At 41.3% G+C, this 27,062-nt stretch overlaps 1 protein-coding gene across 5 annotated transcripts in view; it reads right to left on the reverse strand.

The window, feature by feature from the left end:
- Positions 1 to 26,726, reverse strand: part of ubtf (upstream binding transcription factor) — a 55,422-nt gene extending 28,696 nt beyond the window's left edge. For 4 of the 5 annotated variants that reach the window (XM_073071699.1, XM_073071698.1, XM_073071697.1 and 1 more), the window contains exons 1-10: positions 26,207 to 26,338; positions 24,786 to 24,883; positions 16,726 to 16,898; positions 15,470 to 15,553; positions 8,812 to 8,967; positions 8,649 to 8,713; positions 6,477 to 6,597; positions 2,171 to 2,281; positions 1,254 to 1,387; positions 137 to 278 (exon numbers count right to left, since the gene is read on the reverse strand). In XM_073071699.1, the coding sequence (XP_072927800.1) occupies positions 137 to 278; positions 1,254 to 1,387; positions 2,171 to 2,281; positions 6,477 to 6,597; positions 8,649 to 8,713; positions 8,812 to 8,967; positions 15,470 to 15,553; positions 16,726 to 16,898; positions 24,786 to 24,840 (1,041 nt within the window). In that variant the 5' untranslated portion in view covers positions 24,841 to 24,883; positions 26,207 to 26,338. Of the gene's footprint in view, positions 1 to 136; positions 279 to 1,253; positions 1,388 to 2,170; positions 2,282 to 6,476; positions 6,598 to 8,648; positions 8,714 to 8,811; positions 8,968 to 15,469; positions 15,554 to 16,725; positions 16,899 to 24,785; positions 24,884 to 26,206; positions 26,339 to 26,575 lie in introns of those variants that run through there. The other variant, XM_073071696.1, reaches the window with a different exon arrangement.
- Between the last annotated feature and the right edge of the window lie 336 nt (positions 26,727 to 27,062).

Genomic DNA, 27,062 nt, shown 5'->3' on the forward strand with positions numbered 1-27,062 from the left:
CATTCAAGACAAATGAGGAATAAGGTAGCCTTGAACATTGCAGTTTATAGTTGAGTCATCAGATTTAAAATAACACTGCTTTTGTCATAGATTTCCACATCAGATTTCAGAAAATGAAAATTATTGCCACACTTACCTGTTCACATCGTTTCTGATACGCATCCTTCTCTTTCTGAGACAACATTTTCCATTGCTTGCTGCACAGAACCATGCGTTCTGTGCTGGGAATATCTTTCATGTTGGACATCAATTCAGCACAATAAAGAGAATAACCATTTCTAAAATCAAGAAGTAATAATATTATATATCAATACTGAAACAATAATAATCATAACCTCTTTAGGATCATCACAAATCAATGGTGACAACACAAGATTGTCAGAAGGTAGTGTAGGTTAAATGGGTACACAAGCAGATAGCTAAGGGACGAGGGTATTCAAATTATGACAACTTAAGACCTTCGGGCATTTACCTAAACAACCAGAAAGTAGTAAACTGATTTAAAAAAAAATAATGGAGCTTGTGATATGGTAGTCTCCATAACCACAAGTCTGCAACATAAAGGGGAAGAAGCTTTAGTACATCAATGTAGATTTGTAATTATTCTGCTCCTGGAGGTCAACGCACAGTTGTTGCCACTTCAAATTAACTTTCATATTGGTCTTAGAAACTACACATACAAACTTATGAAGTTGCCAAGGGTCAATTGCAGACAAAAAGATCACCATGCAGAATTGAGCTTCACAAACTGCAACATGGTTACTTGTGGATTGTCAGTTAGAAGTCTTTAGGGAAAGAATTTAGCTAAAAGAAATATTTTATCTGCAACTCTAGAACTGGATAAGGAACAGATAATTCTGGATGCAAGCAAGGAAGCTCGCTAAATAGAAAAAGATAGAAGCTTGGAATTCCCTCCTACAAGCAAATAGAAGTGAAATAATATTACATTTGAAGTAATGTAATTTCTATTAAGGTTAACAATGGATTGTGGCACCAATAATAAATCAGAGGCAAGACAAATTAACCACAATCTCAACATATTGCAAAGTATAAAATGGCCAATCCATGAGATGGTCATAAAAGATGGAAAAAAAAGGTAGAGAAATCTTTCAGCAACAAAGCAAGATTCAATCACGATAGATTTCTGAGAGTGATAAAACAGCAGGTTAGCCAAAAAGCACAACACAGCATGCAAGAATGACTTTAGTTGTTGCATTCAATACAATTCCTAGACATTTAAGTTGAAAACATACGGAGGTGGTTTTGTGGGTCGACCATCAAACTTGTCTTTGAGTTGTCTTTCAGCTTTAGTCAGAGTATTTTTGGTCAAATCATCCAGACTGATGCTTTGTTCAGGGTGACGTAAAACATAATCTCGCATAGCTTCCTGCAAGCAGAAAATTCAGGTTCGAATTGATTAGGCGATCGAAAATCATCTTCCATGGTTATTAAAACAAAATTTCCCTTCATCTGCTCCAACAAAACTCTTCAGAACTTTGCCAAGTTTTGCAAAATCACCTCAAAGTTCCCTGCCCCGAGAACTGTTTCAGTTTCTTCAGTGTCTCCTTCTGCATCTAATTATCTTCTGAGCATGGTGAAAGATTATGGCTAAAATTTGAAGATTACAAAAATCAAGTTATGCTCAAAGCACAGCTTCAACTTCTGCTGCCAACTCTCACCACACTTTAAAAATCATTCTGCCCAATTTACCAATTTCCACTCCGAGCCACAAATATTATTTCCCTCATCTTCAACAAACCATGAGAGATGCTCAATGGCTTTCCTTTTTCATAGAAACTTCATTTTGCATTTCCAGACATTTTTGTTCCTGGGTTACGTTTACTTGGCTTTGTCTCACTGATTTATTTAAAAGCAATTGCCATTGCGAATAGACTTCAAATTTTAAAATGAACTCATGCAATCAGTAGAGTGTACCTACCACTTGCCCTACCAAAAGTATACTCCTAAAGACAAATCTATGAAAGGAGTCACCTGCATATATCATAGTAACATAGCTGTACATTTGGTCAATACACATAGAATTCTTACTCATACCCATTTCTCAAAAGACTTAAACCTTTAGAAGCATAAAGACATTCTCTACACATTGTCATCTAATCAATTCTGCTGCTCTACTAGGAAGAGATCACTTTAGTCACCATTTATTTACCTCATACAGCTCTTGCTGCTCTAAACTTTTGCCAATCCACTTGAGTCTTTTCTTGTCAGACAGCTGGGACCACTGTTTACCCAGTGCCTCTTTAACATCCTTCATAGTGGCCTGCGAAAATACAAGGTTTATTGATACATGGCATTCATCAAATAATAGTTGCATCATTTGATTGCCAGATGATCCTTCCAGCAACCCTGGGCTTGGACCGGTTGACAAATACAAGGTCACCCATTCAAACTAAGTTGAAACTCAGATGTTGCACAGCCATTGTGGACAGTGAAATAAATTAGATTTTTTAAAATCCACTATGTTTGATCTGTTAAGCAGAACATTACATATTTGTTCTCAGATATGCTGAGCCAATGCAAGTATTCAGAAACACTTCACCTGGAGAAAAATCTAAAGGTATAAAGAAAAATAACCTTCTTTCAAATAATCATCAGCCTGAAATAGTCATGTTCATCACCTGAGGTGCTGTTTGATCAACTGAGTTATTATAGAATGAATATATATATATATTTCATATAGAAGATTCAAGTATGTAAATACCATGCAAGGCTGAAGTTAACAAAAGGACAGAATTAAGGTTCTGACCAAAACACAACAACAGGTGGCCCCCGTTTTTCAAACTTTCACTTTACGACACCTCGCTAACAGAAGGTATTTTCATTGTTACAAAAAAAAGGCAGCGCCACCCCGAGCAGCCAAGCTCCTCCCCCGAATCTGCATTCTAGCCGCCATTGCTTAAACACATGCCTGGGAGTATCTGTGCTTTACTGTATGTCAATTTATTTTGTGCATCCGTTAGCAAGATGTGTTCCAAGGTATTGGAAAAGCCTAAAAGAGCTTGTAAGGGTATTACACAGCGTAAAACTAGACACAATTAAGCATTTCGATCGTGGTGAACGAAGTAAGGACATTGCTTGCGCGTTGAACTTGCCTGCGTCCATCATTCGCACTATTTATATGCAGAGAGAAAGAATTTTGAAAGCTGCCAATGTTACTGTTGGTTCTGCTCGTAGCAAAGTGGTCTCTCTTAGTCGGCATCCAATAATGGATAAAATGGAAAGTCTATTGCTTGAGTGGATTGATGGGTGTACAAAGCATGGTGTTCCATTAAGTTATCTTATACTTAAGGAGAAATCAGTCAGTCTTTTTAATAAGCTGAAACAGAAAGCACTGGTCGCTGGTGATGAAAGTGTTGCGAAAGTGGAATTTAAAGGCAGTCATGTGTTGTTTGATCAGTTTCTGAGGCGAGGGCAGCTTCATAGTTTAATGTTTACTGGAGAGAGTGCTTCAGCTAATACTGAAGCTGCCGAAAAGTTCCCAGCAGAACTGTAGAAAATAATTACAGAAGGTGGTTACTCATATAAGCAAGTGTTTAACTGTGACAAAACTTCAATTTATTGGAAAAAAATTGCTGAGCAAGACATTTATTTCAATAAAAGAAAAGCAGGCTAAGAGACACAAGGCATCGAAGGACAGGTTTACCCTAATGCTTATTATTAATGCCACCAGTGATGCTGTCCTTGAGCCTCTACTAGTGTACCATTCAGAAAATCCGAGGGCACTTAAAGGCATTGATAAGAAAACACTTCTCATTGTGCTCTGTTCACATCCACATGGTTGGAATATAGAGTACTTTTTTCTGAGTACATGAGTGGATACATTAATCCTTTTGCTGAAAAATACTGTAGAGAAAATAACCTCGATAATAGGTGTCTAATGATTGTCAATAATTGTGCTGCTCATCCACCTGGCATTACCGAGTATGGCGGTCACATTCGTGTTGCGTTCTTACCGCTGAATATGACATCGTTGCTGCAGCAGTGCGACCAAGGCCTAATAGCCACAATTAAGGCTTACAATACGCAAAATGTGATGTGTTTTATTGCAAGTACCATTGACAGAGAGGGCAATTCCGAAACATCTTTCTGAGAGATCTGGAAAGAGTACAATATAAAACTGGCAACTGCCAACCTTGGAGATGCTCTCGATAGGCTAACAGTCTCGATGAGAAATGGTGTTTGGAGGAAACTATGTCCTGAAGCAATGAACGATTTTAAAGGCTTCAAACCATCACCAATAAATACAGCAATAGTGACTTTGGTTAAGGAGGCTGGGTTTGTGAAAGTTGATGAAGATGTTTGTTGAAGAGGTTTTGGCATCCCATGACCAAGAACTGAGAGATGAAGAGCTGATACAGTTGCAAAAGGATAACAATCGAAACCAAACACAATAGCAAACAGCCCGAAAGTAAAGTCGTCCAGGAACTGAACGTGAAGCAATTGCGTGAGATTTTGCGTGCGATTGCAGAAAAGTATGACTTTAATTTTGAAAGGGTATGTAGGTTTAGGGCATAATTGCAGGATGGTTTGAGTGCTTACAAAGAACTGTAAGACAGAAAAATGCGCAAGGCTAAGCAGTCAAGCACACTGTCGTTTTTCAAGCCTTCCACATCAGCCACAGCAGACGACGAAACTCGACCTTCGACATTGAGGCAGGCAGACATAGGTGGTGGTGACCTGCCTGCCCGATGGAAACAGACGACGATGAGGTGACACCCCAGTCTCCCACCACCCCAACCTCCGACAACTCAGCCTAACACACCATCATCAGTGTGCTGTCTTCCCGATTCCGGTAAGTGAAACTACAATGTACATACATTATTTCTACTTTATATAGGCTATGTATTTTTATGTGTTACTTAGTTTGATTTGGCAGCTTCATGGCTTAAAGGTTACTGGAGAGAGTGCTGCCTGCGCCTGTGCCGAGAGTGCCGCTTGCGCCGAGAGTGCTGCCTGCGCCTGTGCCGAGAGTGCCGCCGCCTGTGCCGAGAGTGCTGCCTGCGCCTGTGCCGAGAGTGCCGCTTGCGCCTGTGCCGAGAGTGCTGCCTGCGCCTGTGCCGAGAGTGCCGCCGCCTGTGCCGAGAGTGCTGCCTGCGCCTGTGCCGAGAGTGCCGCTTGCGCCTGTGCCGAGAGTGCCGCCGCCTGTGCCGAGAGTGCTGCCTGCGCCTGTGCCGAGAGTGCCGCCGCCTGTGCCGAGAGTGCTGCCTGCGCCTGTGCCGAGAGTGCCGCTTGCGCCTGTGCCGAGAGTGCCGCCTGCGCCTGTGCCGAGAGTGCCGCTTGCGCCTGTGCCGAGAGTGCCGCTTGCGCCTGTGCCGAGAGTGCTGCCTGCGCCTGTGCCGAGAGTGCCGCTTGAGATTTTTGCTGCGGTGGACAGTGCTGCAATAATTGCAGAAAAGTATTCCTACATTATATAGGCTGTGTATTTATCAGATCATTCCTGCTTTTACTATATGTTACTATTATTTTAGGTTTTATGTGTTATTTGGTAGGTTATTTTTTGGGTCTGCGAACGCTAACAAATTTTTCCCATATAAATAAATGGTAATTGCTTCTTCACTTTACGACATTCCGGCTTATGAACCGTTTCATAGGAACACTCTACCTTCGGATAGCGGGGGAAACCTGTACAGAAAAAAGATCAGTTGTTCTAATCCACAGCAATAAGTCTTCACTAAACATAGTATAACCTTTCTTAAAGAAGGGACAACTCAAACAAAATATTGTCAGATGCAAATGAGAAAATGAGATGTGGGAACCAACACTAATGTACTGAGTATATCAGCTTCACATCCTTCAAGTCCAAGCTGGGCTGACAGCCCTTGAACTTTCCAGAGGAGGACGATTTCATGCTTGCCTCAGTGAAGATGTTACTTCAACTTGACATCAAAAATCATCTGGTGGCCTTTTATGCCAGTGATGCTGAAGAAACGTTCACTAGAAGCTTCATCTTAAAACTTATAGTTTGGTTATTAAATAAGTTTTATAAACAATCCCAAGTACCAACAACCCCCCATTAAACACATCATAACCACAAGTGATGCATTTTGAGTATGGCACGCATACATGCAGCTTTGAAGTACCTTCCAAATAAAGAGACTGAAAGATCAAGATAAACAGAACAATCCTTATTGAAACCAATAGACAAAATAGGCATTGGTCAACGATTTTGAAAGGAAATGTTACTCTCACATAATTATCCTGGACCTACATGGACCATTGAGGAATTCAACTCTCCCAGACCACTTCAGTCAGTCCTGGTTTAGGAGGGCAGGACCTTTGAGACATGAAAGATTTGTACCAAATTGCTTATGGAAATCAACATACATTAGCTGGGTAAGCATTGAAAGTACATTCTGTTGATAATGCCTCAGAGGTTAATGTCATTTATGACTCTGGACTCAGTAAAGATTACTTGCAGCCAAATGTAAAAAGAAAGTGCAAACACCAATCGATACCTTTGGATGCATCTTCATAAAGGCCTTCTTCTCATGAAGATACCACAACTGCTGTGGTGTTTTAGGTTTCTCTGGGACATCTGTTCTCTTTACACTCTCCAGTAGCTCTGGATGATCCTCTCTGAGAGAAAAATATCTATTTTATTACCCTTTTAGGTAACAGTTTAATTAGAAAACCTATGTAAACTTCAAATCAAGTATTATGCTATTCAAAATGGTAATTGTTACTTAAACAGCTCAAAATTCTGGCAGTGGTTAACCTTAAATTAATGAGATGCAGCGATATCAGTACACAAAATGTCATTAAGACTCCCTGTTGCCTCCATCAACAGCTTAACCTTCATCCCTAGTATTCTCAGTTGTTTACTATACATCTTGTTTGCACATATTTACTCTCTGAAGCAGGAAGTCAATCTTTGGGAAGGGCCAAGAAACCCAGCCTCATGGCCAGCTTCTCTCCAGAACAGAGTTCTGGCAATCGCAAAAAAATTAGCCTAGCCATAGACTATTTCAAAATCCAAATCCACAAAGCCAGCTAGGTCAGAAATTCATTTACAAATAATTTTTATAAATGACCTGGATGAGGAAGTGGAGGGATGGGTTAGTAAGTTTACTGATGACACAAAGGTTGGAGGTGTTGTGGATAGTGTGGAGGGTTGTCAAAGGTTACAGTGGGACATTGATAGGATGCAAAACTGGGCTGAGAACTGGCAGAAGAGTTCAACCCAGATAAGTGTGAAGTGGTTCATTTTGGTAGGTCAAATATGACAGAATATATTATTAATGCTAAGACTCTTGGCAGTGTGGAGGATCAGAGGGATCTTGGGGTCCGAGTCTAAAGGACACTCAAAGCTGCTGCACAGATTGACTCTGTGGTTAAGAAAGCATACAGTGTATTGGCCTTCATCAATTGTGGAACTGAATTTAGGAGCCGAGAGGTAATGTTGCAGCTGTATAGGACCCTGGTCAGACCCCACTTGTTCAGTTCTGGTCGCCTCACTACAGGAAGGATGTGGAAATCATAGAAAGGGTGCAGAGGAGATTTACAAGGATGTTGCCTGGATTGGGGAGAATGCCTTATGAGAATAGGTTATGTCAACTCAGCCTTTTCTCCTTGGAGCGACGGAGGATGAGAGGTGACCTGATAGAGGTATACAAGATGAGAGGCATTGATCGTGTGGATCGTCAGAGGCTTTTTCCCCCAGGGCTGAAATGGTTGCCACAAGAGGACACAGGTTTAAGGTGCTGGGGTGTAGGTACAGAGGAGATTTCAGGGGTAAGTTTTTTTTATTCAAGTGCAGTGAGTGGTGAGTGTGTGGAATGGGCTGCCAGTGACGGTGGTGGAGGCAGATATGATAGGGTCTTTTAGGAGACTCCTGGATAGGTACATGGAGCTCAGAAAAATAGAGGGCTATGGGTAACCATGGGTAATTTCTAAAGTACGTACACATTCGACACAGCATTGTGGGCTGAAGGGCCTGTGTTGTGCCCATGTTCAGCCTGGGCTCACAGTCAGCAATATTATTGCAAGTATATCTGCTAGTGACCACAAAACAAGCCAATTAGTGACTGATTGAATATTTAATGCAGTCTAGGGAAAGAAAAACCAATAAAGGCATACTAGAGCCAAGATTTCCTGCCCATTTGAAATGACTGGAAACAACCTTTCACCTCACCATCCAAATGGGCAAGCCAAAAGTAGTTTCATGAATGTTACGACAGGGGTACAGTCAGCAGTGAGGAACTTTGACAGCAGCCAGCTGAGACCACAGCCAAGGTCTACTTTAAGGGCTCCAATTCAGAAAGTGAAAATGGCACCAACACCACTCAAGGCAGGAAACCATCAGCAAGAAAACCCTAGACCTCTGGAACCTAGTTAAGATGTGTGTGCATGCAAATGAGGGAATAAAACAGAATCTGTGCGGGGAACTACTGTGTCCTTTTATTTGCCTCAAAAGTACAAACCTGCTTCAAAAGATAATGGATGAATTGCTCAGAAAATTTAGACGCAGCACCATCATCCAACTGGTGTTAAATGCTGAAGCTTGAGGCAAGCTTACATAATCTCAATCAGAAAAGTCTGAAACAGTAGCTCAGAAGGTGGGACAGGTGTGGAATGAAGGGCGAGTAGTCAAAATGTGAAGATGTAAAAAAAATTATTTCAGCCATTACCTGAAGCGGGCCATGCTCTGTTCAAAGTCTTCTTTCTCTTTCTGAAACTCCTGAATATATTTCAACTGCAGGAGCAAAATAAACCTCAGATTACCTTGCAACTGTATTGAGTGTTCAGTCTGACTCTACATCCCTTCTGCAATTTAAGCACTAATGTACTGACCTTTTTCTTCTCTGGTAATTCCTTATATTTCTTGGAAAGAATTTTAGTTAGATCCAAGTTACTCATTTCAGGATGAAGCTTTGCATATTTGGCTCTCTTCTCCATAAAGAATCGAAAATAAGGTGTGAGAGGCTTCTTGGGAAAATCAGGATGATTCTACAATGAAAGGAACAGACTCAGAACCACTACTCCATAGTCTCTGTTAACTTCAAAAATACTAATGCCACAGTAAAAAAAAGTTATAACCAGCTCGTGCCATTTTAAATGTTACAAGAAGTTTCAGTGAGACAATGAAAATCTTTTAATTAATCTGATCCTCTCCTCCATCTTACCAGGATCTTCTGACCAAACAAGCATTTCACAGCTACTAGAAATACCTTCTAAATTATAATTGGAATTAAATGCATAAAACAGCATTTGGGTCTATACCAGCTTTTTGTCAAAATCATCCATAAAGTGAAGCTGATGACCTGGATATTTCCATAGCCCTACATATCCTTCCATGTCAAATATTATAATATAAAATTCTGCAAATCACCATGCCTGGAAATTCAATTACATACATAAGAAGCAGCTTTAGATTACTTCAAAAACTCACTGGACCACCAAGCCTGTACTCCCCAAGACTGTGGGTTTTCTCTGGGTTCCTCGCCCAAAGATGTACCAGTTGGTATGTTAATTGGTCATTGTAAATTTCCTGTGATTAGGCTAGGTTTAAATTGGTGGCTTGAAGGGCCTGTTCCACACTATATTTCAATAATTAAAAGCTGGGAGGTCTGCAAGTTCATTAACTTGTCTATATCCTTGCTGCCACCTTCCCCCAACAACCCTAACAAGCTCCAAGCTATAGGAGGAGGAAGAGGAGAAGAAACAAAAATAAACAACTTTTTTAAAGAATTCGTGAGGTCAATTACCAAGGTGGCCAACAGATGTAGGCAATTTACATGCCAGATGCTATTTGTAGGATAGCCGAACCTGTGGTCCAAGTTGCCCAACAAAGCAGAAGCATTGCATTGGAAATGTCACAGCCAAGGGCTCAAAACAGTACAGCACCCTTGATCCACAATCATGTGCCAACCTATGAACCTACTCCAGATTTAATATCACCAGTACACGCCATGAAATTTAACTTTACGGCAACAGCAGCAGTACAATGAAATACATAATAAAGAGGAAAATCCCTGAGTTACATTAAATATGTATGTCTTTTAAATGGTTAAAATTAGTGCAAAATAACAAATAAAAAAAGTAGCGAGGGAGTGTCCATGGTTTCAATGTCCATTCAGAAATCTGATGGCAGAGGGGAAGAAGCTGTTCCTGAATCGCTGAGTGTGTGCCTTCAGGCTTCTGTAACTCCTACCTGACGGTAACAGTGTGAAGAGGGCATGTCCTGGGTGCTGGGGATCCTTAATGATGGATGTCACCTTTCTAAGTCACCAGTCTTTGGAGACATCTCGGATACTACAGAGGCTGGCACACATTATAAAGATAACCAATTTTACAAGTTTCTGCAACTCATTTCAATCTGTTGCAGAAATGCACTCACCCCCCGCCCAGTACCAGGGTGCTCTCACAATATACTTGTGTCTCACCTTCTTTACAGCTGCATCAACATGTTGCATCCAGGTTAGGATCTGAGAGATATTGACACCCAGGAACTTGCAATTGCTCACCCTCTCAACTTCTGATCAGTCTATGAAGATTAATGTGCGTTCCTTCATCTCACCCTTCCTGAAGTCCACAATTAGCTCTTTGGTCTTACCAACACTGAGTGCAAGTTTGTTGCTGTGACACCACTCAACTAGCTGGTATATCTCACACCTGTACGCCCTCAGATTCTGCCAACAACGATTATGTCGTCAGCAAATTTATCGATGGTGTTTGAGCTATGCCCAGCCACACGATCATGGGTACAGAGAGAGTAGAGCAGTGGGCAAAGCACACACTCGAGGTGCACTAGTGTTGATTGTCAGAGAGATGGAAACTTTATTACTAATCCACACAGATTATAGTCTTCTGGTTAGGAAGTACTATAATCTTCTGGTTAGGAGGATTCAGTTGCAGAGGGAGGTACAGAGGCCCAGGTTCTGTAGCTTATTGATCAGGAATGTAGGAATGGTGGTGTTAAATGCTGAGCTATAGTCAACAAACAGCATCCTGACATGGGTGTTTGCATTGTCCAGGTGATCCAAGGCTGTGTGGAGAGCCATTGAGATCAGATCTGCTGTAGACCTATTGTGGTGATAGTCAAATTGCAGTTGGCCCAGGTCCTTCTGTGACAGGAGTTGATTCTAGCCACGGCCATCATTTCAAAGCATTTCATCACTTTAGTTGTGAGTGCTAGTGGATGATAGTCATTGAGGGAGCCCACACTGATCTTCTTGGGCACTGATATAATTGCTGTCCTTTTGAAGCAGGTGGGAACATCTGACTGCAGCAATGAGAGATTCAAAATGTCTTTGAATACACCCACCAGTTGGTTTGCAGAGGTTTTCAGAGCCTTAACCAGTTACTCCATCGGGCCCTGCTGTAAGACAGCCTGCGTCGGCCAAGACAGATCACAGGGTCACTGAATGCTGCATGGACCTTCGTAGGTGTGGTTCTCCCTTTCAAAACGAGCATAAAAGGCACTGAGCTTATCTGGTAGCAAAGTATCACTGCCATTCATGCTATTGGGTTTCACTTTGTAGGAAATAATGTCCTGCAAACCCTGCCAGAGTTGAAATGCATCCCAATGTCACCTCCAACCTATCTCGGAATGGTTTCCAACCTTTCCTTCCTACACAGCCAATGATCCTCCATTTTTCTTAAATCCTTACCCAAGGGCCTCCACCCATGTCCTTATTGTATCAGCCTCTATCAACACCTCCAGCAGTGCATGCCACACACATACCACTCAGTCTAAAAATCTACCTGATATCTGCTGATGCAATATAATGGCTTAGAATCACAAAGGTGATGAAATCTGAAGTGCTTATTTGGGGTAGTACAAAATGGGCCTTACCGTCCCAATGAGCCACGCAGCCCAGCAACCCACCTATTTAACCCTAGCCTAATCACAGAACAATTTACAATGACCAGTTAACCTACTAACCAGTAGGTCTTTGAACTGTGGGAGGAAACCCACACGCACACGGGAAGAACATATGAACTTCTTTAGAGGACACTGAAATCACACTAACCACTACACTACCATGACTTGTGCGACTGATGTGGAAACAATTCGAAAGGACATAATAGGTTTCCAACTGCATAGTGCTTCAAGTGTTGTGCAATTCATTTAGGAACTAATTTCCAGACAAATACTTCTGAACCGGCGAGTGGACCTTAAACCATACAATTCCACTGTGTATTCATAACCAAAGATGGTGCACAAGTACTTTTCAGTGATGCTTCACCAAGACAAGTAAATCTACAGTGTTTCAATTTCTAGTTATCCTGTAACAGTTCCCAATTAATTGAAGCAGGATAATCGGAATCTTTATGTACAATGTTAAAAAAAAATGCTCCTAGTCTAGTCTCATCAGATATACTTGATATTACACATTCTGTTCCAGTAATTTCAAAGCGGTGAGGGGTCTCTAAAATACAAGAGGGATCTTGGATTTGTACCATGACCATCAATGGTAACCTGAAGAGCCAGCTTCAGTCAATTTCCACCAGCACTCAGGAAAAAAATGACAGGAGGCATAGGGGCAGCAAAAGGAAAAGTGAAAGACATTTCAACTCCAGTATCTATAGAGACATCTATCATTACTAGCAGCAATGCCCGTGTTCAATGCAGATGAGAAATTGTCTTGATCACAAACTGACTGGAATCCACTAACACGTTAAGAATTCCACATTGCCAGTGTACAATTCCACATTCACCCAGTTAGGAGAGAGATTCACATTGCATCCCAAGGGACACAGTACAAGAATGAATTGATCTAATATACATACTAAACACAAATATCTCGCCTAAGAGTTAGAAACTGCTACATAGGTCATCTTTTAATGCTGAGAGAGAACATGAAGAGGAAGTGGCTGTCATCACTGGGCCAATTAGATTTACTGAATTTATTTTTTCTTTTGCATAACTTCAACAGATACTGAAAGGTACCAAGGGATGTACATTGATTCGGATCTCTTATCAGTCCAATTTGATGCATTTATTAGTAGTGTCAGCAGTGGATCCATGTTCCAAGTTTCTAGAAGCTGGATTACAAATGGGTAAAATAAATAAAATTACAGATCACTTTGGAGGAAGGCAAATTAATTCCTTGTTAAATCAGCTGGATGATCACATCATCTAATTTAAGGCATTAAAACAGTAAAATGGTGTCTATGCTAGCACAATTACAAACATTATTCCCTTGAACTTGGCCACATGAAGTCAATCCCAAAGAATCAAGTCCTGTTTGGCACTTTTTTCAGCCAAAAACATGAATGAGCCTCCTGAACTTAACACAATCCTATGTTCAATTTTTAAAGTTTCATAAAGCCGTGTTAGTACTTAAAATGGCCGCCCTATTTCTGCCCAATTATCAGCAGCATATAACTTGGAGTACCAGGGGTCCCAACACCCTCGACCACTGCTACACGATAAGGAATGACTACTGAGGGTGAATCCATGGAAAGTATCTAGCCCAGACAGGCTATCTGGCCGAATGCTAAAGACCTGTGCTGGTCAACTGGCTGGAGAGTTCACCTCTATCCCGAGCCTCTCACTTCTGCTGTCTGAGGTTCTCACCTGCTTCAAGCAGGCTTCAATCATACCAGTGCCCAAGAAGAGCATGGTGACCTGCCTCAATGACCATCACCCAGTAGCAATTACATCCACAATGATGAAGTGCTTTGAGAGGTTGGTGATGAAACATATCATCTGCCTGAGAAATAACTTTAAACTGCTCTAATTTGCCTACCAGCACAACACCCCATCACATTCTCTCTCCACTCAACTCTGGAATATCTGGACAGCAAAGATGCATATATCAGGACGTTCTTTATCAATTACACCTCAACATTCAATACAATAATTCCTTCAAAACTAATAGATAAACTTCAAGACCTTGACCTCAATACCTCTGTGCAATTGGATCCTCCATTTCCTCAACTGCAGACCCCAGTCAGTTCAGATTGGCACAACATCTCCTCCACAAACTCCATCAGCACAGGTGCACCACAAGGCCATGTGCTTAGCACGCCTCTCCCCCACTCTACTCACTTTATACATATGACGGTGAAGCTAAGTGCAACCCCCAATGTCATGTTCAAGTTTGCTGACGACACTATTGTCATGGGTCAAACAAAGATGATGAATCAGCATACAGGATGGAGTCTATAAATCTAGCTGAGTAGTGCCACAACGACCTCCTACTTGATGTCAGCAAGACCAAGGAGATGATTATAGACTTCAGGAAGAGGAATCCAGAGATCCATAAGCCAGTCCTCATCAGGGACCAGAGGTGGAAAGGGCCAGCAAATATAAATACCTTAGTGTTATCATCTCAGAGGATTTGTCCTGAGGCCCACCATGCAAGTGCAACTACAAGGAAAACACAGCAGTGCCTCTACTTCCTGAGGTGCTTACGAAGATTTGGCATGACATGTAAAACTTTGATAAACTTGTACAGATTTGCAGTGCAGAGTATATTGACTGGCTGTATTACAGCCTGGTATGGAAACACCAATGCCCTTGAACAGAAAAGCCTCCAGAAAGTGCTGGATACAGCCCAGACCATCATGGGACAACCCCTCCCCACCGTTCAGCACATCTACACAGAGCACTGCCACAGGAAAGCAGTATGCATCAGAGGACCCCCACCACCACTCTTCTCACTACTGTCATTAAGAAGGTAGTACAGGAGCCTCAGGACTCACACCACCAGATTCAGGAACTGTTATTACCCCCTCAACCATCAGGCTCTTGAACCAAAGGGGGATAACTTCACTTGCCCCACCACATATGGACTCATTTTGAAGGACTTTTTAAATCTCCTGTTCTCTATATTGCTTACCTTTTCTTTCATGTTTGCACATCGGTTGTTTGTCCTGTTGGGTGTGGGCTTTAAATGATTCTATTTTGTTTCTTGGATTTACTATGCATGCCCACAAGAAAATAAATCTCATGGTGACATGTACTTAATTAATAAATTTACTTCTGTTCTTCACCTCAACTTACATAACCTTAATGTTTCCAATTTGCAGTAAAGATAAAAAGAAAATGCAAAATTGTGAAGATCTTACCTTGAGGAACACAACTCAATACGAGTCAAAGTTCCAGAAAAAAAAACAACCATCTATTGATCATTGTGTAATGAAGATTGTGTAATGTTGAAGACACTTCTTGCTAAAAAACTGACTGCACAGTATAACAAAGCCACTGATTAAGAAATGTCTACCACATTGCAAGAAATCAGTCCAGAATGAAATTTCATTAACCATTGTTAACTGAAATACATCTAGAAACCAAATATATTATTGCAAGGATGTAGCTCCATTCAAGAGAATAGTTTAATGCATGAGGAAAATCTTTACAATAACTGTATCACATGGAATAACGTGTTCATTTTTCCCCAATCACAAGATTGCGTAAAAATCAAAATTTTTCTGACAGCCTACATTTTTTTTTCACTTTTGAACTCAAAAACAAAAAATACTGTGACTGAATGCTCACCTTGAGTTTCTTCCCTTTATAGGGATTCTTCACATTTTCTTGGACATCCAGAATCAGCTCTGATAAAGTACGGAATTTTCTCACCTGAAAACAAAATTTGGAACTTAAAATGGCCAAAAGAAAAAAAAACTTAACTGTGATTCTTGAAGGCATATCGCAAATAGAGGAGTTTATAGCCCTTAACTCACATTCTCTGGATGCTTTCAAGGAGCTAGATAGGTATCTTATGGATAGGGGAATCAAGGGATATGGGGACAAGGCAGGAACCGGGTATTGATAGTAGTTGATCAGCCATGATCTCAAAATGGCGGTGCAGGCTCGAAGGGCCGAATGGTCTACTTCTGCACCTATTGTCTATTTCTATACAGCCATTCACTTAAAAGACACCTCTGCACCCAATGTGAACTGGAGGTCAAATGGGGAAAAAACAAATATTTAGAGTGCACCAATGTAGAACTAATGACCTAGAAGTGCTATCATCTAGTGACTACTTGGTTTATCTTTAAGTAGTATGAGCACATCCAGAATTGCTATCCAAAAGCATGGCAATCAGGTACCCACACTCAAAAAACATTGAAATGTGCCTTAAAATGAAGGCACATTTAAAAGGAAGTTCTATAAAGTCAAAGATTTAACTTAGCTCAAAAACAAAAGCAATATCCACTATCTTATTAATGAGTAACCCCATCATGTTCACTACTCAAACTGTCCTATTTACTTCAAGGAGCAGCCTAGCCTGTAATACCACAAAATTTGACTATTCCAGCTATCACTAATGGGATACTATACCACACATAAATATGAAAAATAAACATATCACATCAAGTTATTACTATCCAAAACAATATTGATCTTTAGCGTAGTTAAAAGGGTAAATTTCCCACTGCTACTCTAATGCATTTTGTAACAAAAAAGTTGGTTAATTACCAGGCAATATTTTAGATAAACACCGTTTTACATAAGCCAGTATTACGTACCTTATGGTAAACATCGGGACACACACATAAAGTTATCCTTGTATAATAGTGCATCATTAAGCAATAAATTAAACATACCTCTAATCGACACCGATCTTAAAGGTGCACTCGCCTGAAAACAGCCAAATGTTTATTTGCTTATTCAGACAGCTGCCAATCTGACAAGTAACCTTTTCCACAACTGAAGCACCACTGGAACAACTACCTATACTTCAAAAATTAGTGTGCAGCTACTTAAAGCTAAACCCCTTTAGACACAACAGCTAAATATTGACTTACTTCGTGTGAGATCTCCGACCACTTCTGTTTACACATTTCTGCTGTATAATGGGCGAAGGTCACCTTATTCCAGTCCATATGTGACTCTGTTGTTTTAAACTTCATCACATCATTGGTAGGAACCATGCTTCTCATGCTATCTAATAGGCCCAGGAGGTCCTCTTTTGGCCACTCTGTGGAGAAAAAGTGAATCAACCTCTACATCTCAAAGCAAGTTTCATAAACAATAATTCAATTCTTTCCTGTCCCTTTTAGAAAAAAATAGCATGTACTGAATGCCATCTGAAGAGCTTTAAAATGAACCCTTCAATCAGAAAAAGTATGATGCATCCTAAGTACAACAAATAAGAATCCAACAACTCACCAGCATCAAAATGCAGATAGGAGTCAAGTTTCTATTTAACTGGAATAGAAAAGTTTACCTTGGCTGTGCAGGGAACCACATGAAAAGAACAATTGGCTGCACTAAGTCGCTGAGCATTAAATGGTATAATGACGGGAATAAATTAGAAATACTCAGTGTGACCAAGAAAGAATGGTCTGGCTGCCTTGCAAAAACAAGCACAAGGAGAAAAGTCACCAGTGTAGACTGACCTCAAGATACACAGACATAAACTTAACATCAGGATTGCTTCTGTTTTGCAAGCTTACATGAAAATATTACAACTATTTCCAAAATCTCCAGGGAATGTTTATTTTTCAACAGCTCTAATGTACCCACTGGATTAAAATGGACATTCAACCAGAAAGAGAACGGGACCAAACACAAAGCCACGAAAATTCAGAAGTTGAATATGCTGCAGTGAGCAACTATCTCATGACACCATGAAGCCCTCCCCCCTCCAGTTACAATTCTGGGGTAGTAGTGTGATGAAACATTCAACTTACAGCCAGAGTAAAATTCATTATCCGAGTATGAATATGTTGCCATACTACTTCATGATTAAAAAAATAGAATACAGTTTAGAAAAATTATATACAGAAACAAAGACTAACAACCAATGTGCTAAAGAAATTGTGCAAATAAAAATGAGTTATAAAAGCCCTTGGAAGTGAAACTGTAAGTTGTAGTATCAGTTCAGATTTGTTATCCACAATGGTTCAGGAATCCAATTGTTGTAGGGCAGTAACTATTTCTGAACCTGGTGGTGTGGGACCTAAGGCTCCTATACCTCCTTCCTGGAGACAACAGCGAGAAGACCTTGGCCTAGATGGTAGGGGACCCTTGATGATGTATAGCACTTTCCTGTGAGAACACTCCTTGTAATTGTACTTGATAGTGGGGAACTGGGCTGCATCCACCACTTTCCATTCTTGGGCAGAGGTATGGAAAGATGCATGCTAGTTCACGGCATTCTGACAGTCAATAATTGGATTAGTACCACATCCATCAGTCTAACTCATTCTTTCTACAAAGCATTGGGCCTGCAACATGCATCATCTATAAAATGCACACCATTACTCACCAAGGTTATTTCAACAGTACCTCCCAAATGTAACCTCTATAACTGAATGGAGAGGAGATTCTGCAGATGCTAGAAATCTTGAGCAAGACACAGAATGCTGGAGGAACTCAGCAAGTCAGGGAGCATCTATGCAGAGGAATAAAGAACCCTCCAGCACTGCACTTCCATGGCTCTGTAACGGAGGTAAGAGGCAAAAGGCAGCAGTAGGGACCACATCACCACCTGGAGAAACACTGCCAATCATATGCTGTCTCAACTTGGAAATACCATTTACCTCCAGATCCTGATCCTAAGACTCCCTCAACATTGTAGAAACACTGTCAGGTGCTCAGGCTCTGCACCACATTGCAAAGCACAACCAGAGAGGCACACACAAATTTCCTAAAAGTATTCTGAGTGGAGAATCAGTGCAGTTACTGGGAAGAAGAAAATCAGTTTTGTAAGGCTCACAAATGTCCTTGGGTTTTTATGTGTACATTAATCATAGATTAAAAACTAATAGAATGAAAACATTTCTTTTTAGACTTAAAGCTCCAATTTAATGCGGACAAGTGTAAATCATGCTTTTATCTACACTTTGAAGAAATATTTGCATTTTTATATTTATGGAGAATGATGAGTTTAAATGCAGACACAAGGAAATCTGCAGATGCTGGAAATTCAAGCAACACACACAAAATGCTGGTGGAACGCAGCAGGCCAGGCAGCATCTATAGGGAGAAGCGCTGTCGACATTTCAGGCCGAGACCCTTCGTTAGGACTAACTGAAAGGAAAGATTTGAAAGTGGGAGGGGGACAGGAAAATGCAAAATGATAGGAGAAGACCGGAGGGGGTGGGGTGAAGCTAAGAGCTGGAAAGGTGATTGGCAAAAGGGATACAGAGCTGGAGAAGGGAAAGGATCATGGGACGGGAGGCCTAAGGAGAAAGAAAGGGGGAGGGGAACACCAGAGGGAGATGGAGAATAGGCAGAGTGATAGGCAGAGAGAGAAAGAAAAAAGGGGAGGGGTAAAAAACTTAATATATCAGGGATGGGGTAAGAAGGGGAGGAGGGGCATTAACGGAAGTTAGAGAAGTCAATGTTCATGCCATCAGATTGGAGGCTACCCAGCCGGTATACAAGGTGTTGTTCCTCCAACCTGAGCGTGGCTTCATCTTGACAGTAGAGGAGGCCATGGTACCATGTTGGATTGTAAGCATCAATGGCAGATTCTTCACTGGTACAGGAAAAACATTATATATTTTTTAAATTGTGAATTTTCATGTTGGTGGCAAAGCAGCCATCATGCTGATATCTAAGGCAAACCATAATGTGCATCTGAAGAGAGGGGACCACAATGTTACATAGAGAACACAGGGGCATTGTATTATTTTGTCTTAACAATCATCCACAACTTTATGGATTGTTTTTTAAAAAAAGAGGGAAGAAAACTATTCTTAAGAGCAATGTGTTAGACAAACCCCGTGTAGGGATTGCAAGAAAGGAGCAGCCTGTAGCAATAAAGCCCTATCTAGATCAACCAACCAGAGCTTGGTTATACAGCTACTGCTCCAAAGCCCCAACAGACTGACTGTATTTATTTTTACTGCTGTGTGGTACTTCTGTTTTCTTCTTGTGATTGCGTGGATTTCCTCTGGATGTACCAGTTTTCACCCACAAAGGAAATCCTGGTTAGAATGTTGATTGGTGACTGAGTTTCCAGGGGTTTTGATGGGAATACCACAAAAATAGCCTTCAGGGAGTATCAGTGGGGAAAATGGAATTGGTGACACAGACTCAATGGGCCAAATGGCTTCCACCAATATCACAAGGAACTACCAAGCAAAATTCTGGACTACTCAAAAAACAAGTATAGATCTGAGACAATGGAGTTATGAAAATTGCTATTCTCTTTGTCCTTGTATGAAACTTAAGCTGCGGGTCAGTATTTCCTATTACTTTAGGGAAAAAAAAACCTTGTTTCATTTTGTGCTTATTGAAGGGTCAGATCTAGAATTCACACAAATCAGATTCATGCATATGACTCAATATTCTAATCAGCCATCAGCTGTGTTGTGTGGAAAGGACAGCAACAGTGAAGCTGCTAGTTTTAATTAAACACAAGCCTTTTTGTTGTTCTCCATGTAACATATTGCGACCCACTCCCTTTAGATCCATGTTACGGTTTGACTTAGACATCCAAATGATAGCTACCTAGTCACCAACACAAATTTACAATTTTAAGATGTGAGTTTTTCCCATACCAATCAAGAATCTATCATCGATCCTTACAATCCAAGCTATTACCTGTGTAACTTCACACATTTAAAATACATTTAAGCTCACCTTTTCCCACAACTATAAAAACACAAATGTTTCTTGGAAGTGTAGATTGAAGTTGCCTTCAAATGAACCAGCCTATAAAGGAGGCGTTTCCAGGCTCAAGAACAAAACTGAGTCAGCTGTTGCCAACACTTGCATAAACAAAATGACCCAAATGTCATTCAATTAATTTGACAACACTTGCATTTTATTTTGCTACACACAAGAGGTCTCAGCCCGAGAGCTGCTAGTTTAGCATTTATTGAAGGGGATAGATAGATAGATCGATAGATCGATAGATAGATAGATAATCTCCCATCCCCCATCTTGCTGGTTGTATACATGCTCACCCATTTCTTTCCCCATTCCACAATCCCCCTCCCTGCATCCTTTGCATTCACCTCAAATCCCAGCTTCTCACCTACCCATTCAATGACACGACTTACCATCACCATGACCATTCCCATCTATCACTCCCTGACTGTGTCCAACCTCACTGGTGATGCTCTTCAAAAAAAAAATACCATCCCATCCAGTGCACCTTTATTCAGCTTCCAAACCCAAATTTGATCCTTTTAACATTTCACATCCTGTTAAAACTATTTTAACTCACCACCTGCCACTGATAATTTCTCCCAAATCTCCTGCCCAATAGTTGTAGTTAACCAACCTCCATTCTCAACTCTGGTCACACTTCACTCCCCAACTCACTTTCTTCTTGAATGCCAGAAAAAGGTGAAATAGCCCAACATATTCTAAACCTCTTGATGATGGAATTTCACAGCTTCCCATTCAGCTTAGTCACTGCAAGAAGCTACAATGTGCCCAGATGCTTTGCCTGCAAGTTACCCAACTTTATTATTTTTGAACAAGGATTGCTTTCCACCAGCTCCATAGAATGGTGAGCAGTAAGACAAAACAGTCTAGGCCGGGGGTTTCAAACCTGGGGTCCATGGCATATCCCCTCATCTTTAATGGCTCATTAAAGCTCAACCACCTCTTCCAGCTTAACATAAAATTATGTTTTCCCTTTTATCTTGATTCACTACTGCTGACTGTCGACCTCCTTACAAACTTTCCTGACCAGTGATTTTGAGCCAGGTTGTATTCCATCAAATTGATCATTGACTGTGCATTTTCAGCTTTTTAAGCATTGTGGCTGCAATAGAGTTGTGTACACATTTTCATTTGGGTTTCTAAACTACTTAGCAAAGTTGACTTGCTGGAAATTAATGAGTCCACACTTCTCCCCCTATTGGACCAGGAGGTTATTGATTTAATAAGGTATTTTTTTGGGTGCATTAAGTACAGGACTCTGGCCTAATGCATTGCTGCTGGAGAATGTAGAAAACTGCTTTCAACATTAAACTCAGCCAATTTTCCTATTCACCAAATGCCATTCTTCTCAGCAGATGGTAGTTGGTATAATGCACACATTGATAACTTCCTTTTAATCCTCTCTATTCTTAACATTGACCCCCTCCAAGTATCTCTCTAGGTTTCCAACATCTTTCTTTAGCCTTTCCCAAATGCAGAGGAAGAGGAAGCAAACATTATCTGAGAATATTTCTCCCCAGTTGAGCACACCAAATGACTTATATGCTCATTTTTGATTCTACCAATAAACATATAGATGATCTTGGCTAATAATTCACTCATGTGCTAATTCAAAAATCTGGACTCCTCTCTCCACTGTCTCAAATAGTTAAAGAGTTAAAGTTGAAGTCTGTCCCAAGCCTGGCAGGCTCATCAGGCCGGTGCTTAAGCTGGTTTCCATAGTGTGAAGCGACTGAGACTCCCTCCCCCCCCCCCCCCCCCACTCCTGATAGGACGCCAGTCTATCGCGAGGTTAACCCCCAGCATTTTGCTGGTACCCATTTTCAGCTGGGTGGACTGGAGCAGTGTGTGGTTAAGTGCCTTGCTCAGGGACACAGCACGCTGCCTCGGCTGAGGCTTGAACTCACGACCGTCAGATCGGTAGTCCAACACCTTAACCACTTGGCCACTCGCCACACAGTAACATTCAGAGATAGCTAGTTATCTGAGACTTAACCACACGTGGCAAGGTTGAATCCCACCGCAACAAAAATATAAAGGCACTTTGCATGCCAATAATGAAAAATGTTTTCACGTGAGTCTCCAGTGCGACTCGCTCTAACCCACCAAAATTGTTTACATAGAAACTGCCATCCCCTAGCAAACTACACCCCAAACATTGGATGATGGCGACTTACATTCTGCCATGCCGAACAGCATCCAGAGTCCACATTACAATAGGTTAATAGCAAATGGCCATGCACAGGCCTTCATGATACTAGGCTTTGGCATTTATCACAGATAAGAAATCCAAACAACATGGTGCTCTCTACAGGGGAACTGGAACATCTTGAAGAATACTTACTGAGTGCCAGAAAATGGCACGTTAAAAACAGTAAACCAAATTCCAAATAATGGGCAAATATGAAACATGAACAAACCTTGAATACACAAAATCTGAAGGAATTAAATTAAGTTCTTCACATTCATTGCCCAACAGTAATCCAGGCATTAAACATTCATAGAATGAACAAACCTGAACATTTTCTTGCCGAGTTCCATGTGTGAGATGGCACCGTCATAAAATTTCCGGAGCAGGGAAAGGTGGAACAGTAACGACCAATTCCCACCTTTAACGTGCACGGTTAACAGAAGCTACACTTTACTTCAAAAATAACCTCAATTATTGACTGAAAAGCTGAGCCATGAAAGTTATTAAATCTCCCAATGGCATGCCTTTTTAAAAAAAAAACACAAAACTGTAGTGGCTGCACCATGGATTGAGATTCTCTGTATGTCAACCAGTGAAAGTGACCAAACCTGTTACAGATTCAGCTGAAAAGGAAAACTATGGCCAAAAAGGCACAATACTTGTTTGAAAATAAAAATAATCTCCTGAACTTTATAAGACTAACAGAACACATGTACATAAAACTAGATATTAAAACACACAGCTTGATCTGCAATTTTATTGATGCTATCAAAATCACCAATGATTCCTGTTGTAGTACCACTCATGGTGAGTGGAACTAAGAGTCGGTGCTACATGGAGTGTCCGTGCTGTGCTCAGGAGGATGATGCCAAGAAACTTGATCCATTCACCATGCTGTTTACGAAAACTCTTGATACTTAGCACTCTGGATTCAAAATTGCATTTGTTAAATAATCAGCTAATGACTTTGGTCCTGGACTGTAGGACTGAAAAGACAGAAGGAAAATTGAATCCTCTTTGAATCAACATGACTCTCAAGTGACATTCCCAAATTCAGTCGTACCTTGCACACCAATGATTAATATTAAAACAGTAGACAAATAGATGCTTATTACCAGTATTCTGAGATACTGCAATATTTCAGCTGGATGCTAACCCCACATAATCCCTAACATTTAGTTGTAAAGCTCTGTCACTCAAAAATGATGCTGGGGACATGATTTAAAACTAAGCTTTGGAATAGTTTCAGATCAAAAATTAATCTATTCTTAATTTAACTTGGGCATGGAATGCAAGTACTTTTTGAAATGTGATGCAACAAATGAAACATTTTCTCCCATTGCTGGTTCTCTGTCCTTGATTACAAAAAACAGCAAAAACAGATAATAGAAGACATAGAAATTATAGTTATTCTCTCAATAGAAAGCTTGGAACATCATTTAAAACCCCAATGTGACCAACAGAGAATGTGACCATCACATTATACAACATGGCCACCAACAAATTATATTTTTGGCTGAAACAAAGTTAAAACCCAAAGACAAAAAAAGAAAATCAAGATAATCACACAATATCTAAATTACATTGCATGATATTAGATGTTAGCTGTCATAATACCAAGGGAAACTCAGTGCTCTACATCCATATGATTTATTGTATATGATAAATGCATCACTCCTAGCATCTCAGTCAAAATATAATCAGGGCTTAATTTTTTCCCTTGCCACCCTACTCCTCTAATTATTCTTTCTTTGATGTTTCAAAATGTTTAATGAAGAATACTCACAATGGCTGAACATGGCTGTCAGTTTTCAAAGTATGTAATTTATACTATAAATATTGCTTTAGCGCTACCTGATCAAAATTGCAATTTGGAATGAAGGAAAGAAGAAATTTTCTGCAATGGTAACTTGAAAAAATGAGTTCTCCATTTTACAAATAAAAAGCTTTGAAAATACCACTATCTGGATAAGAATGTAAATGTTTGGGAAAACTCAATTCTTATAGTCCGTTCTCAACGGGCAACCTCGCCTCCATTTAACTCACCTTCTTTAGCATCGCTCACTTCAGTAGTTTCTGCCATTGCTGTCTCTCCGTTCATTCTGCTCGACAGAAACACACTATTCTTCGAGTCCACCAACTACCTGCGTAGAAGCGAGAGAGACCAGATTAGGCTGTACCACAAGACCAAAACTGCAACAGCCATCTCCCCCCTGCGCGTGTCTCTATCGCATGCCACTCTAGTCAATCCCCCAGTGCTTACGTCTCCCCTCCCTCCTCTTCCTTTTCCTCCTTTTTCCCTCTAGTATCAGCGAGTGCAACAGCTCGGAGCAGCTGCTCTGTAGAACACCGCCCAGTCGCAGCTTGAGTCCAGGGCAGGAGCGGCGCTGCACGAAGCGGACAAAAGAGAAAGCAAGCATCGGAGACTCGGGAATGCGCTGCAACTGTGGCCGGGGAGGGGAGCGTGTATCTCGGGTCGGCAGTAACAGCAACTCCTCGGTGGGGAGTGGGAGGGGGAGGAAAAAAAATACGATGACGAAAGGCAAGGGCGAAAAGCGTCTCCTCTCTTCCCCCGTCGTCTTCTCATCCGCCCCAACCCAGCTCCTCGACGGCACAGAGCCGCTCCTTGTCTCCCCTCTGCAAACTTCACCCCCCCCCCCCCGCCTCAATGCACCAAACACCAGGCAAGCGCTCCGAGCTCAGCGCCGCCCCCTCATCCTCCAGCCGCTGCCCCCGGAGGCTCGGCCCGACGCGTGGCTCTCTTCTTGTCCCAGTCATGGCGTCCGAGTTGCGGCTGTATTTCGCAGCCGCACGGCCATGTTATCAGGGCTCGGCGCAGTGTCTTTCCCTACCCTAACTATCGAGAAAACCCCGAACAAACTAATTTTTTGTTACATTTGATGCGAAATATTAAAATGTAACGCTTTTTAAAAACGAAAATAAAATTCGAACGAATTTTAAGTTTTAAAAAATCGCTAATTTAATTTTTTTTAATCTCGAATTTAGCAACTGAAATCAATCAGGAAATTTCATTAACAATCGCTTTTCAGCTACTGATCGTCTCCACTTCCACACGGGCGACCAAAATTTGCGATGGATTGAGAGCCAACGCAGCCCGGAATGGACGAAGGACTTGGTCCGCCATGTGAGCGCCACAGCCCGGGCTACAACGCGGCACAAACCCGCCACGGAAAAAATAGGCATGAAATTAAAACAGCAAATACAAAAGCGTAGCCCTTTTTTTTCTAAAAAAAAGAATAAAAGTAAATAATCGAACTAAAATTTTAGTTATATTAAATATTTTTGTAAATAAAAAATCCGAGTGAACCGAACAAATATGAGACGATCCCGTAGATCTACATGTATGTAGATATTTATATATAGACGTATATAAAGAGGGTAGAAAAATAAAATGAAAAAAAGACTAAAAGCTCAAGGTTGGTTTTAGCGGGCGGACAGTCACTCACCCAGCCCGGGAGCCTCGCACTCTGCTTGAAGAGAGAGACGCGGTAAAATGGGAGCCAAGCAGAGAGAGCAGCGGAAGACAAAAGGGGCCGGAACCGAGGGAATGAATCCGAGACAACGAGCCCCTGCACTGGCGCGGCCACTAGAGCCAACCAGCTTCCTGCTGCTGTCGACAAGAGGCGGCTCCACGGCGCAACCATCTCGGCACAGCCCCATGCCGAACCCCCGCTCGCATTCTCTCCTCGCTCACCTCTTTCAGGAGCGGAGCACACACCCGGCTCTTTCGACATTGTTTTAATACGTGTTTTAATTCTTTTTCGATAAAATATACGGTTTATTTTTTCTCTGACAGATTTTTAAAACCACCTTACCTTCCGTCTAAGCGTCTTGCAAAACAAGGCGAGCCTGGGCTGAACCTTCGCCAGATCCACGGCGCTGGCCCCGGGCGTGGACGCTTTCTAGTCCCCGTTGAGAGCCGGCATGCTTCGCGATACTTCCGACCTCTCCAATCCCCTTTTTCCGGATCAGCTCCTTCCCCCATCCCCCTTATGCTTCTCCGACTATTTTTGCTTTAGCGAGCCCGCTGAATTCGGCTGCTGTCTCGGCAAAAAGCGGCCCCAGCCACCAGCAATTTTAACAGCCGAGAAGCAACGTACAGTGAAGGAAGGCGGAAGGATTTTGTTTTTTTAAGAAAAAGACAACAAGATATCTTTCTATAATAAGTAAAAGTTTTGAGGCGAAGTTTGTTATTCTTGAGAAATGTTAAAATAACGAAAGCTGGCACTCCTCGCTCCGCTGCGGCCAGAGTGCTGTCTATCCCCGGACTAATTGCCAGTGTTGAATAGTTAGTTGCAGTGA

This window comes from Hemitrygon akajei, chromosome 18 (assembly GCF_048418815.1).
Source record: "Hemitrygon akajei chromosome 18, sHemAka1.3, whole genome shotgun sequence".
Lineage (NCBI taxonomy): Eukaryota > Metazoa > Chordata > Chondrichthyes > Myliobatiformes > Dasyatidae > Hemitrygon > Hemitrygon akajei.